This window comes from Herpailurus yagouaroundi, unplaced genomic scaffold, assembly GCF_014898765.1.
Source record: "Herpailurus yagouaroundi ecotype Mexico unplaced genomic scaffold, PumYag 77, whole genome shotgun sequence".
NCBI lineage: Eukaryota > Metazoa > Chordata > Mammalia > Carnivora > Felidae > Herpailurus > Herpailurus yagouaroundi.
The window spans coordinates 29,268,437-29,282,152 of record NW_024412388.1 but is presented as its reverse complement, the minus strand read 5'-3'; the positions used below and the strand labels follow the sequence as shown (position 1 = coordinate 29,282,152).

Sequence of the window (13,716 nt, the reverse complement as noted above, 5' to 3'; positions counted from 1 at the left end):
GAACTAATCTTCTCTTTAAGGTTGCCAGGAGAAGGCCATTTTTGCTCTACATTAAGTTTTAGGGCTGAGATGGTCAACATGTATTCTGTCCAACTCGTGGCGACTATGACCTGAACCCTCATGAGAATATTTACTTCCCTCTATTAGGGAAAAGTAGATGTCTCAAACCAGTGCAATGACTTTATGGTAATATTAACACTACTTGTCATTCTTGCAGGTGAAAGACCCTTTTTCTGCCCCAGTAATGGCTGTGAGAAAACATTCAGCACTCAATACAGTCTCAAAAGTCACATGAAAGGTCACGATAACAAAGGACACTCATACAATGCACTTCCAAATCACAATGGATCAGAGGTGCGCAGTGTTTTGTCTCTTGTTTCCATCTAGGCAACACGGAACAGCAGTGATTGTGTATTAAAATAAAAGGTCAAAATGTCTTCTTATGTATCTGTCAGTGAGAGGGAAGAAATCAGGGTCAAGATCTGTGTCTTGTGTTGGGATGGTGTCAGCCAGAGATTTCCCCAGGGTGCCCTGTGCCTCAGCTTTTGATTCAGCTCTGCCTCCTTCCCATCAGGTTTGGTCCAAGAGGTGTCTTAAAACCAGAGGTCTCAGAATGGCTTCCAGAGGGTCAGCCGGATGCTCTAAAAGGGTGTTATTTTCTCATTCATGTCTGTGAAATGGCACGTCTCTACTTAAGTTGGAGACACAGTTACGCTTTTGCTTCACACACGTATTTAATCTGTCATTGGAGAACCAGGCAGAGTCTGGATGGTTTTTTGCCCCTTTATATCGTCCATGGGCCAGAAGGTTTGAAAGCCACTGACGGTGGGTGCTGAGCCACAGAACATGCCTCCGCAGAGTTTTAGACAGTCTGTCCATTCTTTGCCAGGCCTCCACCATATTTCCCTCTCCTCTGTAGCTCCATTGAAGAGAGGTGCCAGGAGAAATTTATCGTTCTTACTTCTAATGTGCTATCGGGCACTTACGATGTCTTTTAAACCTAAGAAGTGAGCGTTATTATTATCTTACTATTTCATAGATAAAGAAACTGAAGCACACTGACCCCTTTTGAATAATGAGATTTTGTATTTAAAGTAGGTAATACCATTTTGATTTGGGGGAGAGACAGCATACTTTAATTCTGTGGTTTTCAATTTTTAAACAGCAAAGGATCCCTTCACATGGACTCTGCTCCTTTATTTTATTAGTAATAGTAACTAACATTTATTGAGTGTTTACCATGTGCCAAATACTGTGCCAAGTGTTTTTATATGTTTTTATATTATCTCACAAGAGCTCTGTGAGGTCAATACTGTTACTATCCCTACATTACTGATAAAGAAACTTGAGGCAAGGAGAAATGAAATAATGAAATGGTAATTATAGGTTTATAATTCTAGTCTGATTCCAGAGCCTGGTTCTTGACCCCTCTCTTGTAAGAGGCAAAATGACTTTATTGTGAGGGCTGCAGCCGCTGGAGCTCAGCTGCCTGAATTCAGATCCAAGCTCCACTGCTGATCCATTAGGCAAATGGCATCTTTGTGCCTCAGTTTCTTCATCTGTGAAACCAGATAAAAATATTGAGATCTGAGAGTCTTTGTCTACTAAGCTGCATGCATTAAGTTGCGATCAGCATTTGTGTGATAATCCAGGGACGCTTTAATTGGTGACAGCCCCTAAGCACTGAGGCATCCCAGTGGACGATGCTCAGGTCTCGTCTTCTCTGGATCACAGCTCACTCCCCAGTGAAGGGAAACGCCTCTCGTCTCAGGCTCTCAATGCCATCTAGATTGCCTTTGAGTCCTAAATATAGATCTCCAGCCTGGATCTCTTCCTCAACTCTAGACTTGTACAGACAATTCTCACTTAGGATGGTTTGACTTTACATGTACAAAAAGCAATATGCACTCAGTAGAAACCATACTTTGAATTTTGATTTGGATCTTTTCCTGGTCTTATTGTGGGCCATATCATCCTCTTTTGTCATGCTGGGCAGTGGAACCAAGCCACACCCCCCACACCCCCCACACCCCCCACACCCCCATCAGCCCCGTGATCACAAAGGTAAATAACTGATAACACTTACAACTATTCCAGACCCATACAACCGGTCTGTGTTTTTCCCTGTCACTACAGTATTCAATCAATTACATGAGCTACTCAGCACTTTATTACGAAATCAGCTTTGTGGTAGATCATTTTGCCCACTATAGGCTAATGTCAGCGTTCTGAGTGCATTTCAGGTAGGCTCGGCTAAGCTGTGATGTTTGCAAGTTTAGGTGTTCAATGCATTTTCGACTATCAGGACATAGCTGCACCGTTAGTTGAGGGAGATCTATCTGTTCAGCCTCCCTCTTCAACCCAGATCTCCTCTGTCTTCTCAAATCTGGTATGTCCAAACCTGCTTCTCCGGCGGTTTTCCCCACCTTGGTAAATGGCACCTCTGGTTTTTTTAGTGGCAAGGGCAAAAATCTTGGAGTCGTTCTTGATACCTCTCCCCCCGCCCCCCACCATACCCCACCTCTACCAGCAGAGTCTGTCAAGTCTACCATGAGAATATATGTAGAATCTGATCATTTCTGATGACTGCATTCAGGCCACTGTCATCTTTTGTCTGGATCACTGCAGTAACCGCTAAGCGGACTTCCTCACACATTTCCTCCTCTCCCAACTCCCACACTGCCCTGCCACAGACTCGTCTACATATTTCACCCAGAACAATCTTTCTAAACCATAAGGCAAATAATGTCTGTCCTCTGCTCATGAGCCTCCAGTAGCTTCTTGTATCACTTACAGCAAAAGTCAAAATCTTTACAGTGGCCCACAGGGCCTTATACACTCCAGTCTGGTCCCTTCTCTGGCCTGATGTACTTCTCTTCCTCTCTCTGTAGCCGAACTGTCCTCCTCGTGGTGCTTGAACAAGGGAAGCCCATTCCTGCCTCTGGGCCTTTGTACTTGGTATATGCTCTGTTTGGAACTCCACGGATATGTGCATGGCCCACACACTCTTTCCTTCTCAAATGCCAGGATCCCCTCATGCCAGTTTATCTGAGAGGCCTCCCCTGATCCAATAAAACAGCACCTCCTACCCCAGCATTCTCTATTCCCTTTACCCTCCACAGCACTCAGCAGCATCTTCTATTCTATACATTTCTTTGCATTTTTTGTCACTCTCCACCCCCCTGCCCCAACTAGACTATAAGCTGTATGGTGACAGGTATCTTGTTTTGTTCATTATTGTATCCCTGGGCCTGGGACAGTGCCTAATGCATAATAGGTGCTCAGTGAATATTTGTCAAATGCTTGCATGAATGGGAACATCTGATCCATGAGGTAAGCAGGGTTACTGCCTAAGGTGTGTGAGTTGCAGCTGGCGTTCTAGGAATCCAGGGTTGAGAGTTAGCCTAGGCTGTCGTATTTGAAAAGTAAATCCTCAGTACGTACTGCTCTGAGTAAGGATCCCTGAGATACTGGGGATGCAGTGGTACAGTGGAAGCTGGACTTCCCATCAGAAGAACTGGGTTTGTGTTCTTCTAATTAGCTGTGTGATTTTGGACTGTTCACTGCCAGACTTAGCATTAATTTTCTCACATTTAAAACGGGAATATAAAATCAAACTTCACGAGTGTATATGAATAGCAGATGAGGTCATGTGAAATTGCTTTGTAAATGATAAGATCAGTTCTACAAATAACTGATTTTGTATTATCACAGCTTTTGTTAACTCTGGAGCTTGAGTCATGAGATAATTCTTAAGCTCTTTATTAGCCGTCTTTAAGAAATATAATAGGTTCTTCTAAGAATATCAGGATTTAAAAAACTGAAATAATTCACATAGCTCTTGCTTTGGATGGTTTATGCCTCTCCAGGTAACAAATCTAGACATTTGGGACCGTAGGGACATTAGAATCAAGTGTTGTATTCCATGCTATGCTACTACAAATCCTGATTTTTTTTTTTTTTTTGGCTTTTTACTCAATTAGAATATTTTCTCTTTCACAGGATACAAATCAGTCGCTTTGTCTGAGTGACTTGAGCCTTCTGTCCACAGATTCTGAACTTCGAGAAAATTCTACTACAGTAAGTGCACCTGTGATACGGGGGTCAGACAAATAAGTTCAAGAATTGAGCACTCCCTTTGGTGGGAACATCGAAGGAGGCCAGTCTTTGAAGTCTTCAGATGTAATTGTGTTCAATTACTGACCACTTTGGGCTCCTTTGTTTGGGGTTTTATTTCTTGATAGAGCCCCAATGGGAGGGTTTGCTGTCTCTGATGCCTAATGCCTTTTGACCCACATCACTCCATTGATAACCTCTGGCCCCAGAAAATTTCTTCCTTTTATTCATTTAGCAAATAATTTATTGAGTGCCTATTCCATCAGGCTGTGTGCTGGTGCTGAGCTTGTAGTGGTAAGAGAGTAGGTGTGGTCTGTCCTTATGGAGCTTAAAATTAGTCTACTGGAAGGGGGAGCCGGAATTCCAGTTTCTAGACTTTCTCAAGCCCTGCCGGTCTGACCTGAGTCCGTCTTTTTCTCACCTTGAGCTCACCACATTGGGTTCCTGCAGGGGACTCTGTCTAGAAGCCCTCCTCTGAAAGACAACCCTGCCGTCTCTTGATCTGATTGCTCCAGTTCCCTCTGTTCGGCATTTCCCTGCCATTCCCATGGCTCCGTGATGTCCCTTGCAGGCCACTGCATTAAGCCTGAGCTGATGCTCCTTTGGGAGGGTCTGTGCTTTACTCTGTCACCAACACTGGTTGTTACGTGTGCATTGTTTGTTGTTTTCCTGTGGTAAATAAACATTGCTCACGTTAGATTTTCTAGGAGTATATGCATAATAAGAAGGAATCAATGTGATAGGAAGTATCTGAACAGAGACTGGAAGGCTCAGCAATGCCATGAAATGTGTGCTGTTTCTCACAGTATGGCCAGTGGAGTCATTTGCAGTGCTTGTGACAATGTAGTTTCTTGGGCCTCACCCCAGGCCTACTTCATCAGTTCCTCTGGGAATGGTATCTGACTCTGCATTTTTATATAAACACCCCAAGGCTTGGGTTCTCCTGGTAATGGTAGAGCTGCTCTTAACAGACTAAGCCTCCCGTAGAAAACAAATATATATATATATATATATATATATATATATATATGCTGGGCAAATTATCAAAAACAACTATTTGAAGGCACCAAAGAGCATTCCAAACAGGCAGAGGTAACGCTTGGAAGAAGGAGCCACTTGGACAGCAGCAAAGGCACTGAGTAGGTTTTCAAGTTTTACAGCTTATCAGTCTAGGGGCAAGACCCAGTTGACACCAAACAAGAGGGCTAAAACTCAGTAAACATTCAGTCTCACTGTCTTGAATAAGCAGAGGACAGAGTTCACAGCTCTCACAGCAGCACCTGGAAAGTGACTGGGGACGACCTAGAAAGGAAAGAGTCAGAAAGTGGGAGCCCCACGCGCCATGTATAAACTCTGTTCGCATCTCTAGTTGACCCCCGAACTGTACACGCGTGAGACAGACCCTAAGCAGCCCAGCGAAGGCTGGGCATAGATTGCAGCTGCTGTCGCCTGCAAGGAAGACAGGAGTTTGCAGTTAGAGCACAGCCAAATCAACAGAATATTCAAGAAAACAAACACACTCTTCCAGGAAGTGGAACAGAATCCATAGTCTCTATAACATATCATTTGGATTGTCCAGGGTAATCCAAAATGGGTGAACATAAGAAGAAAAAGGAAAACATTACCCCTACTTAAGGGAGGAAGGTACTCTGTGGAGACCAATGCCAAAATGAGTCAGACGTTAGAATTAGTAGATAAAGATTTTTTTTTTAAGTTTATTTATTTAAGTGATCTCTACACCCGAGTGGGGCTTACGCTCACGACCCCAAGATCAGGAGCCTCATAGTCTACCAACTGAGCCAGCCAAGTGCCCCAGTATACAAGAATTTTTAAGTAGCTCAAATATGGTGAAGGACGTAAAGGAATATGCTTGTAATAATTGAATAAAGAGGAAATCTCAGCAGAGAAATAGAAACTTACAGAATGTACCAAGTGGAAATTCTGGAACTGAAAATGTATCTGGAATAAAAAATTTACTGGTTGGGCTTAATAGCAAATTGGAAATGACAGAAGAAAGACTCAGTTAAATTGGAGATGGATCAATAGAAATTAACCATTCTGAAGAACAAAGAAAAGCATTAAATAAGTACTTCATATGATTTTTATGCATATTCACATTTCAGGGCTGATACTCTAAATGCAATTTCTATACTGGATGGCCTCGATGCCCTCTGAGTTATGGAACCTACGATTTCTGGATATAATCCCTCTTTAATCTCAGATTGTATTAAATGGTTTGGGAGTCCACTCCCTGGCCAGGGCCATGACAAATGACTAAAGAGCTTTCTGGAGCCCTGGGGTCATCGGGTGAGGTATTCTGGTGTGAGGGAACATACGTACTTGTAAAAAAAAAAAAAAAAAAAGGCGGCGGGGTGGGGAGCAGCCTTTTCTACCACAGTTTACATCAGCAAGAGAGAGACTCTGTCCTTTGGGGGTCAAGTTATATATGGTGCCCTCACCACCCACCATTTATCCAGAATTAGAAATATTCTCATGTTTAGTCTTTCATTCTAAGGCCACAATTCCTTGAAGTAATAGAATTGATTTTGCTTTAAAAAAATTATACACTGTTAATATCAAATATACATTTTAACGAAATCATCCTTTTATGGGTTTCTGGGCAGTCACATGCATATGTGCATCATCCTGGAAGTGAGCTGTGCTTTGCTCAGATCTTTTGGTACAGGAGGGGTGAAGCCGCTAGGCAGTGGCCCTCAGGGCCTCCTGGCACCTGAGCTTCAGGATCCATCCTGATCCCATACAGCTCCCAGTGTCCTTTGTCTCTCTGTGCCAGGCCCCAGAGGCTTAGCCTGTTCTGGTCTCCTCAACTTTGGGGAGCTGCTCGAACTTACTCTGCCCCCAGGGTATGTGCCCTGAAGACTGGCAGTGGCTCAGTCACAGGTCCTTTCAGCACTTTGCTTTTTCCCTTTTTTTTTTTTTTTTTTCCTTTTGTTTTGTTTTTGTTGGTTTTGTTTTGTTTTGTTTTAATTTAAAAGACTTGTTTTTGAAGTATAATGTAGTACAGAAAAGTGCATCTAATCACAAATGATTAGCTTAATGAATGATCACAATTCATCCCATCCACGTAACCAACATGCAAATCAAGAAACAGAACATTCCCAGTGTCCCCGGAATCTCCCCACCCTCCATGCCGCCAACAACTATGACCTCTCCCTAAAGATAACCACTGTCCCAGGGCGCCTAGGTGGCTCAGTCGGTTAAGCCTCCGACTTCAGCTCAGGTCATGATCTCACAGTCCGTGAGTTCGATTCTGTGCTGACAGCTCAGAGCCTGGAGCCTGCTTCAGATTCTGTGTCTGCCCCTCCACTGCTCATGCTGTTTCTCTCTGTCTCAAAAATAAATAAAAACATTTAAAAAAATTAAAAGCTTAAAAAAAAAAAAAAAAGATAACCATTGTCCCAACTAATAACCTGAGATGGATTTTTACCTGTTGTTGTGCTGTGTATACTTGGAATCATGCTAGTCATACTGGTTTGTGCTGGCTTCCTTCTTGCAACATTATGTTGAAGAAGCGAGTCTGCATTTGTTGCAGATCACTTGTTCTCACTGGTGAACAGTATTGCACTAAGTGAATGTACCACAATTGTTTTTTTCTACTTCCCTTGGGTATTTGGATAGTTTCTAGTTTGGAGCCATCATAATACCGCTGCTGTGAACATTCTTGTGCCTCATCTTTTGGAGCCATACGGGCTTATTCCTTTTTAACAATGTTACTGCTGATAATTTGAAAACAGATAAAACCAAACAACCACCATGAGGAAGTTGCAGAGCTTATAGGAGTTGTCAGCCCACTACTTTTCAAACTGGGTTGCGCCTCTTTATTGGGTTATAAAATAGGGGTTTAGGATCAGCATTTTAAGGGCATCAACACAATAGACAGTATCAGAAGACATTGCACGTGGTAAAGATAAGCCTCGTTTCGTAGACTTTTGTTTCAGTTATACATATGGATAAGTATGGAACGTGAAGGATGTACTTGCGTACGTATAAGATGTATTTCTTACTTTGCCTCATGGCATCATGATAGAGTTTGAAGGCCGCTGTCTTGGCCTGTGAGTCTTTTGGTTGTTGTTGTTTCTGAATTTTTATTTTTATTTAACAAATAAATAAATTCTAGTTAACATGTATAGTGTAATAATTGGTTTCAGGAGTAGAATTTAATGATTTGTCACTTACATGCAACACCCAGTGCTCATCCCAACAAATGCCCTCCTTAATGTTCGTCATCCATTCAGCCCCTCCCCTGCCTACCTTCTTCCATCAACCCTCAGTTCTCTGTCTTTAAGAGTGTCTTATGGTTTGCTTCCCTGGCTGTCTTTTTTTTCCCCTTCCCATTTGTTCATCTGTTTTTTTTTTTTTTTTTCTTAAATTCTACACATGAGTGAAATCATATGGGATTTGTATTTGTCTTTCTCTGACTAATTTCGCTTAGCATAATACACTCTAGCTCCATCCACGTTGTTGCAAATGGCAAGATTTCATTCTTTTTGATGGCTGAGTAATATTCCATTGTAGATATACATATATACATACTACATCTTTTTTTTTTTTTTTTTTTTTTTTTTTTTTTTTTAAAGAGTGAGAAAGAGAAAGTCCCAAGCAGACCCCATGCTCAGCATGGAGCCTGACATGGGGATTGATCCCACAACCCTGGGATCATGACCTTAATTAAGCCAAAATCAAGAGTCGGGTGCTCAACTGACGGAGCCATCCAGGCGCCCCTATACCACATCTTCTTTATCCATTCATCAGTTGATGGACCTTTGGGCTCTTTTCAGTTTGGCTGTTGTTGATAGTGCTGCTATAAATATATATCAAGGTACATATACCCCTTCAAATCTGTATTTTTGTATCCTTTGGGTAAACACCTAGTAGTGCAATTGCTGGGTCATAGAGTAGTTCTATTTTTAACTTTTTGAGGAACCTCCATGCTATTTTCCAACTGGCCCATGATTCTTAACTCTCTCTGGACTGGAAGCAGGAGACTTTGTGTGGGTTTTTGCCTTCAGCGTCTGTCATGCAGGCATTCAGAATTACTCCTCTTCCAGTTGATGGAATCATGCTAGAATAATTGGCCCCTCTGAATCAAATGGGCAGTTTCATTTCTGAGGACCTCTAGACTGCTGGACAGTTCCACTCACGACATGTGCCGGGACCCAGAGTGATCCTCCCCGCCCCCCCCCCCCCCCAGAAGCAGAGTTGTTGCCAAATGACCTTTAAACACAAGTTGGCACTGACACAAAATATTGCCCAAAGATGGGTTTTGTTTGGTCTATACAGTGTTTTGTTTTCAGTTACTTGCTTTTAGCTACAAATCGGTGGATTTCACATAAAAATCCGCATTTCAGACCATTTTTGAGCCCTGGAAATCCCCAGTCTGAATATCACAGGGCAGCATTCCTCTGAAGCCCTTTAGGTGACTGGCGTGCATAGTCTCCAGTTCGCCAAAGTCCCCGCCACCCTTGGTTCACTTCTGTCACCTGCCCACACTCCTGGAGGCGGTTGCCTCTGTCACTTCTGCCCTACAAAATGTGGGGTGGAGGTACACTGGAGACGAAAGAATTGCTGCCCCTCTACCCTCCTTAACCAAAGAGAAGCCTGAGGGTGGCCATTTTTATTTGGTGCCTATCAGGAGTCAGACCCTCAGGGCATTATATGCCCCCCCCCCATTTTATCTTTCCTAAAATGCCTGACATTTTCTTAATTACAAAGAAACTTGCAGTGACAAACAATAGTGAGTATAAGGCGGTCACTATTGCCTCTCATGAAAAGTTTCTTTATACTGTTTGATTCGTTACCATGTGTACATACTAGAATATCATAGATGTTATGTAATGACCTTGAAGGATATTCATAATATATTATTATTACATGAGAAAAGCAGGTTGCAGGTAATGGATAGAATACAATCCCATTTTTAGGAAAGATTTAGGAAAGATTTGGTCTTCTTTTAGAGCAGGGGGCCAGAAACCTTTTTTTTGGGGGGGGGAGCCAGATAGTAAATATTTTTGGCTTTGCAGACCATAGAGTCTCTGACATAGCTCAACTCTGCCGTCAGACCATGAAAGCAGCATAGACAATAAATGAACAAGCATGCATCTGTAAAACTTTATTTATAAAAACAGGCATTCAGCCTACAAGTCATAGTTTTCTGACTCCTGTTTTTTTTTTTAATTTAAAAAAAATTTATTAATGTTTATTTACTTTTCAGAGAGAGAGAGAGAGACAGCATGTGAGCAGGGGAGGGGCAGAAAGAGAGGGAGACACAGAATCCAAAGCAGGCTCCAGGCTCTAAGCTGTCAGCACAGAGCCCGGCATAGGACCCAAACTCACCAACCACATCATGATGTGAGCCAAAGTCAGACACTTAACCGACTGAGCCACCCAGGCGACCCTGTTTTTCTTTTTAAATTTGAGAGAGAGAGAGCATAAGCTGGGGAGAGGGGTAGGGAGTGGGGGTGTGAGAGGGAGAGAGAGAGAAAGAATCCTAAGCAAGTCTTCATGTTCAGTGTGGAGCCCAATGAAAGGCTCGATCCTATGACCCAGGGATCATGACCTGAGCCTATATCAACAGTCAGATGTTCAACCAACTGAGCCACCCAGGCGCCCCACTGGCTTCTGTTTTTGGGTATTTGAGGAGACAAATCTTTAGTGTCTGAGGTTTAGGGAAATCTTTGTCACCTTGGAAAGGAGAAGTTGGAAACAAGAAGCATATCAAAAAAGATCATTCTAGTTCTGTTGCTGTGTGTTCTCACAGTGAAGAGTTGCCTCAGGGTGACAAGTCTCCCATCTTTGTCTCTGTCCATCAGTCACAGGGCCAGGACCTCAGCACAATTTCACCAGCAATCATCTTTGAATCAATGTTCCAGAATTCAGATGATCCGGCAATTCAGGAAGATCCTCAGCAGACAGGTTTGTTTCACAGACTCTCTTCCTGAGTAGCTCTCAGCACGGGGCAAGGGACTCCCCACTCGTTGACACACCCATGCAGGCACGGGGAAGTTGTAGTTCAGTTCCTTTGAACAAAGTGTGCATTTGGCGAGGGGTCAGGGAAGCGTGGGCCTTTTGTTCAACCCATCTTTTCCTCTCCTTCCCTCAGCAAGAGTCCACTTGAGGGCCTACTGTCCCTAGACCTTCAGAAGAAGGGGTCTCCTTCTCTAAAAGCTCTCATTGGCTTTCAAAACCGAGGAGAGCTCAGAGCTCTTTCTTTTTCTGATGCGATACTGTGCTCGTGAGTGGGCAGAATCCACAAACAGCATCAGATGCATAGATCATTCTGTGTTTGAATGAAAATCTGTCCCTGAAGCTTTCACGGTAGTCAGAAAGTGTGTTCACTGGTTTTGCCAAAAAAGGATGTCCAGTCTCTTCCAGAAAAGCCTTAGGATACTTTTTTTTTTTTTTTTAAATGATAAAACCTATACTAGCTCTTCACATTTAGAAAGTGAGACTGATCACGAAGCCCGGTGCTTTGAGCAGAGCGGTCACTAAATGAAAACAGAAAGCCAGCCTTCTAGCAGTGAAGGTACTGGCTCTGACGGACTTCAGCTGCCTTTGGTGTCGCCATAATGACTGTGTTTTTGTGGCTCATGTAAGGCTTGGGATATGTATATATCTTTCTATTTCTTTTTCTTGCCAGCTGCCTTGATTGAAAGTTTTAATGGTGATGCAGAGTCAGTCAGTGATGTTCCGCCACCCACAGGAAATTCAGCATCTTTATCTCTTCCGCTTGTACTGCAGCCCGGCATCTCCGAGCCACCCCAGCCTCTACTACCAGCCTCAGCACCGTCTGCTCCTCCGCCTGCTCCCTCCCTAGGAACTGGTTCCCAGCAAGCTGCATTTGGCAACCCCTCTGCTCTCTTACAACCTCCAGAAGTGCCTGTTCCCCACAGCACACAGTTTGCTGCTAATCATCAAGAGTTTCTTCCGCACCCCCAGGCCCCACAGCCCATCGTCCCAGGACTTTCTGTTGTTGCTGGGGCTTCGGCGGCGGCATCAGCCGTGGCAGCACCGCCCCAAGCGCAAAGTACTACTGAGCCCCTGCCAGCCGTGGTCCAGACTCTGCCCCTGGGCACCAACTCTGTCCTGACTAATAATCCCACTATAACCATCACCCCGACTCCCAGCACGGCCATCCTGCAGTCCAGCCTAGTCATGGGAGAACAGAACTTACAATGGATATTAAATGGTGCCACCAGTTCCCCGCAAAACCAAGAACAAATTGTAAGTATTCTGACTGAAAGGACCCCCGGGGGTGAAGCGTATTTACACGGGTGACGTGTTCAGAGGCTTTTACTTCAAAAGGAAGATGGTTATCGTATCTGCCCTGAAACATGTAATTCGGCCTCTTGTCACTTCCCCACGATCGAGGGGTATAAATCCAGGGAGTGCTGTGATGGATACCTGCAGGAGGGAAGCAGAGAAGCAGCCTTCGTGTACTGCCGGGTGGATGGCCGCAGGCACGTGAACAAATGTTCCATCTGCAGTGTAATGCCACCCTCTAGGACAGGACAGCAGTCAACAGACTGCAGAGGCCCGAGAACGATGTAGGAAAGCGGTTCTTCTCCAAGGCAGAGTCAGACTGACGTGAGGGAATGGTGGGCCGCCGTCTGGTAGAAAACACAGCAGTAGCCAAGTCAGCGAGAGAGTCTGTGCACCCAGGACCTGCTCTAGAGCCAGTTTCTGCAAAAGTGTTTGGTCTCGATGATGAAGGAAATGACGTGGTCATTCACTTAAATGCATTTCAAGGGCCCAGTATTTACCAGATACCATGCATGATACTCTTGGGGGTACAGAAAAGTGGAAACCATGATCTCTTTTTCATAAAAACATATTCTGCTTAAAGATGCTAAAATGCCCCAAAGAAGGGTAACATTACCGGTAGGTAAAGTGCCGAATCGCAATGAAAATGGTAGTAACAGCTGTGATATATGGAACCCTTACTACGTGTAACGGCTTACTGTGCTAACTAAGCACTTTTTGAAATTAAGGATCTAACATGTGCCAGTCATTACCTTCTGTACATTATTTTTAGATTACTTTTTTTTTTTTTAAGATTTTCCTGAACAGGTGGGGCAGAGAATTTCCATACACTTCCTGGCTACCCGTCCCTCCCTGCCAGTTTGCCCTAATAGTAACATCTTGCATTAGTTTGGTACATTTGTTATAACTGATGAATCAGTATTGATATATTATTACTAATTAAAGTCCATAGTTCACATCAGGGCTCACAGTTTGTGTGCAGCATTCTGTGGGTTTTGACAAAGGCATGATGTCATGTGTCTCCCATCATAATATTCAGAGAAGATTCAGCACCTAAAAATCCCTGTGCTTTACTAATTCATCCCTTGTCCCTCTCCCCCTTTCCCCTAGCAACCATTGATTTTTTTTAAATTTTTATAACGTTTATTCTTTTTTTTTTTTTTATTTAAAAAAAAAATTTTTTTTTTCAACATTTATTTATTTTGGGGACAGAGAGAGACAGAGCATGAACGGGGGAGGGGCAGAGAGAGAGGGAGACACAGAATCGGAAGCAGGCTCCAGGCTCTGAGCCATCAGCCCAGAGCCCTACGCGGGGCTCGA

The 13,716-nt window shown here is 43.6% G+C and overlaps 1 protein-coding gene across 3 annotated transcripts in view; it reads left to right on the top strand.

The window, feature by feature from the left end:
- MTF1 (metal regulatory transcription factor 1) overlaps nt 1–13,716 on the top strand; it is a 46,810-nt gene that overhangs the window by 24,772 nt on the left and 8,322 nt on the right. For all 3 annotated transcript variants that reach the window (XM_040469688.1, XM_040469686.1, XM_040469687.1), the window contains exons 6-9: nt 218–354; nt 4,003–4,080; nt 10,953–11,049; nt 11,774–12,357. In XM_040469688.1, the coding sequence (XP_040325622.1) occupies nt 218–354; nt 4,003–4,080; nt 10,953–11,049; nt 11,774–12,357 (896 nt within the window). The remainder of the gene's footprint in view (nt 1–217; nt 355–4,002; nt 4,081–10,952; nt 11,050–11,773; nt 12,358–13,716) is intronic.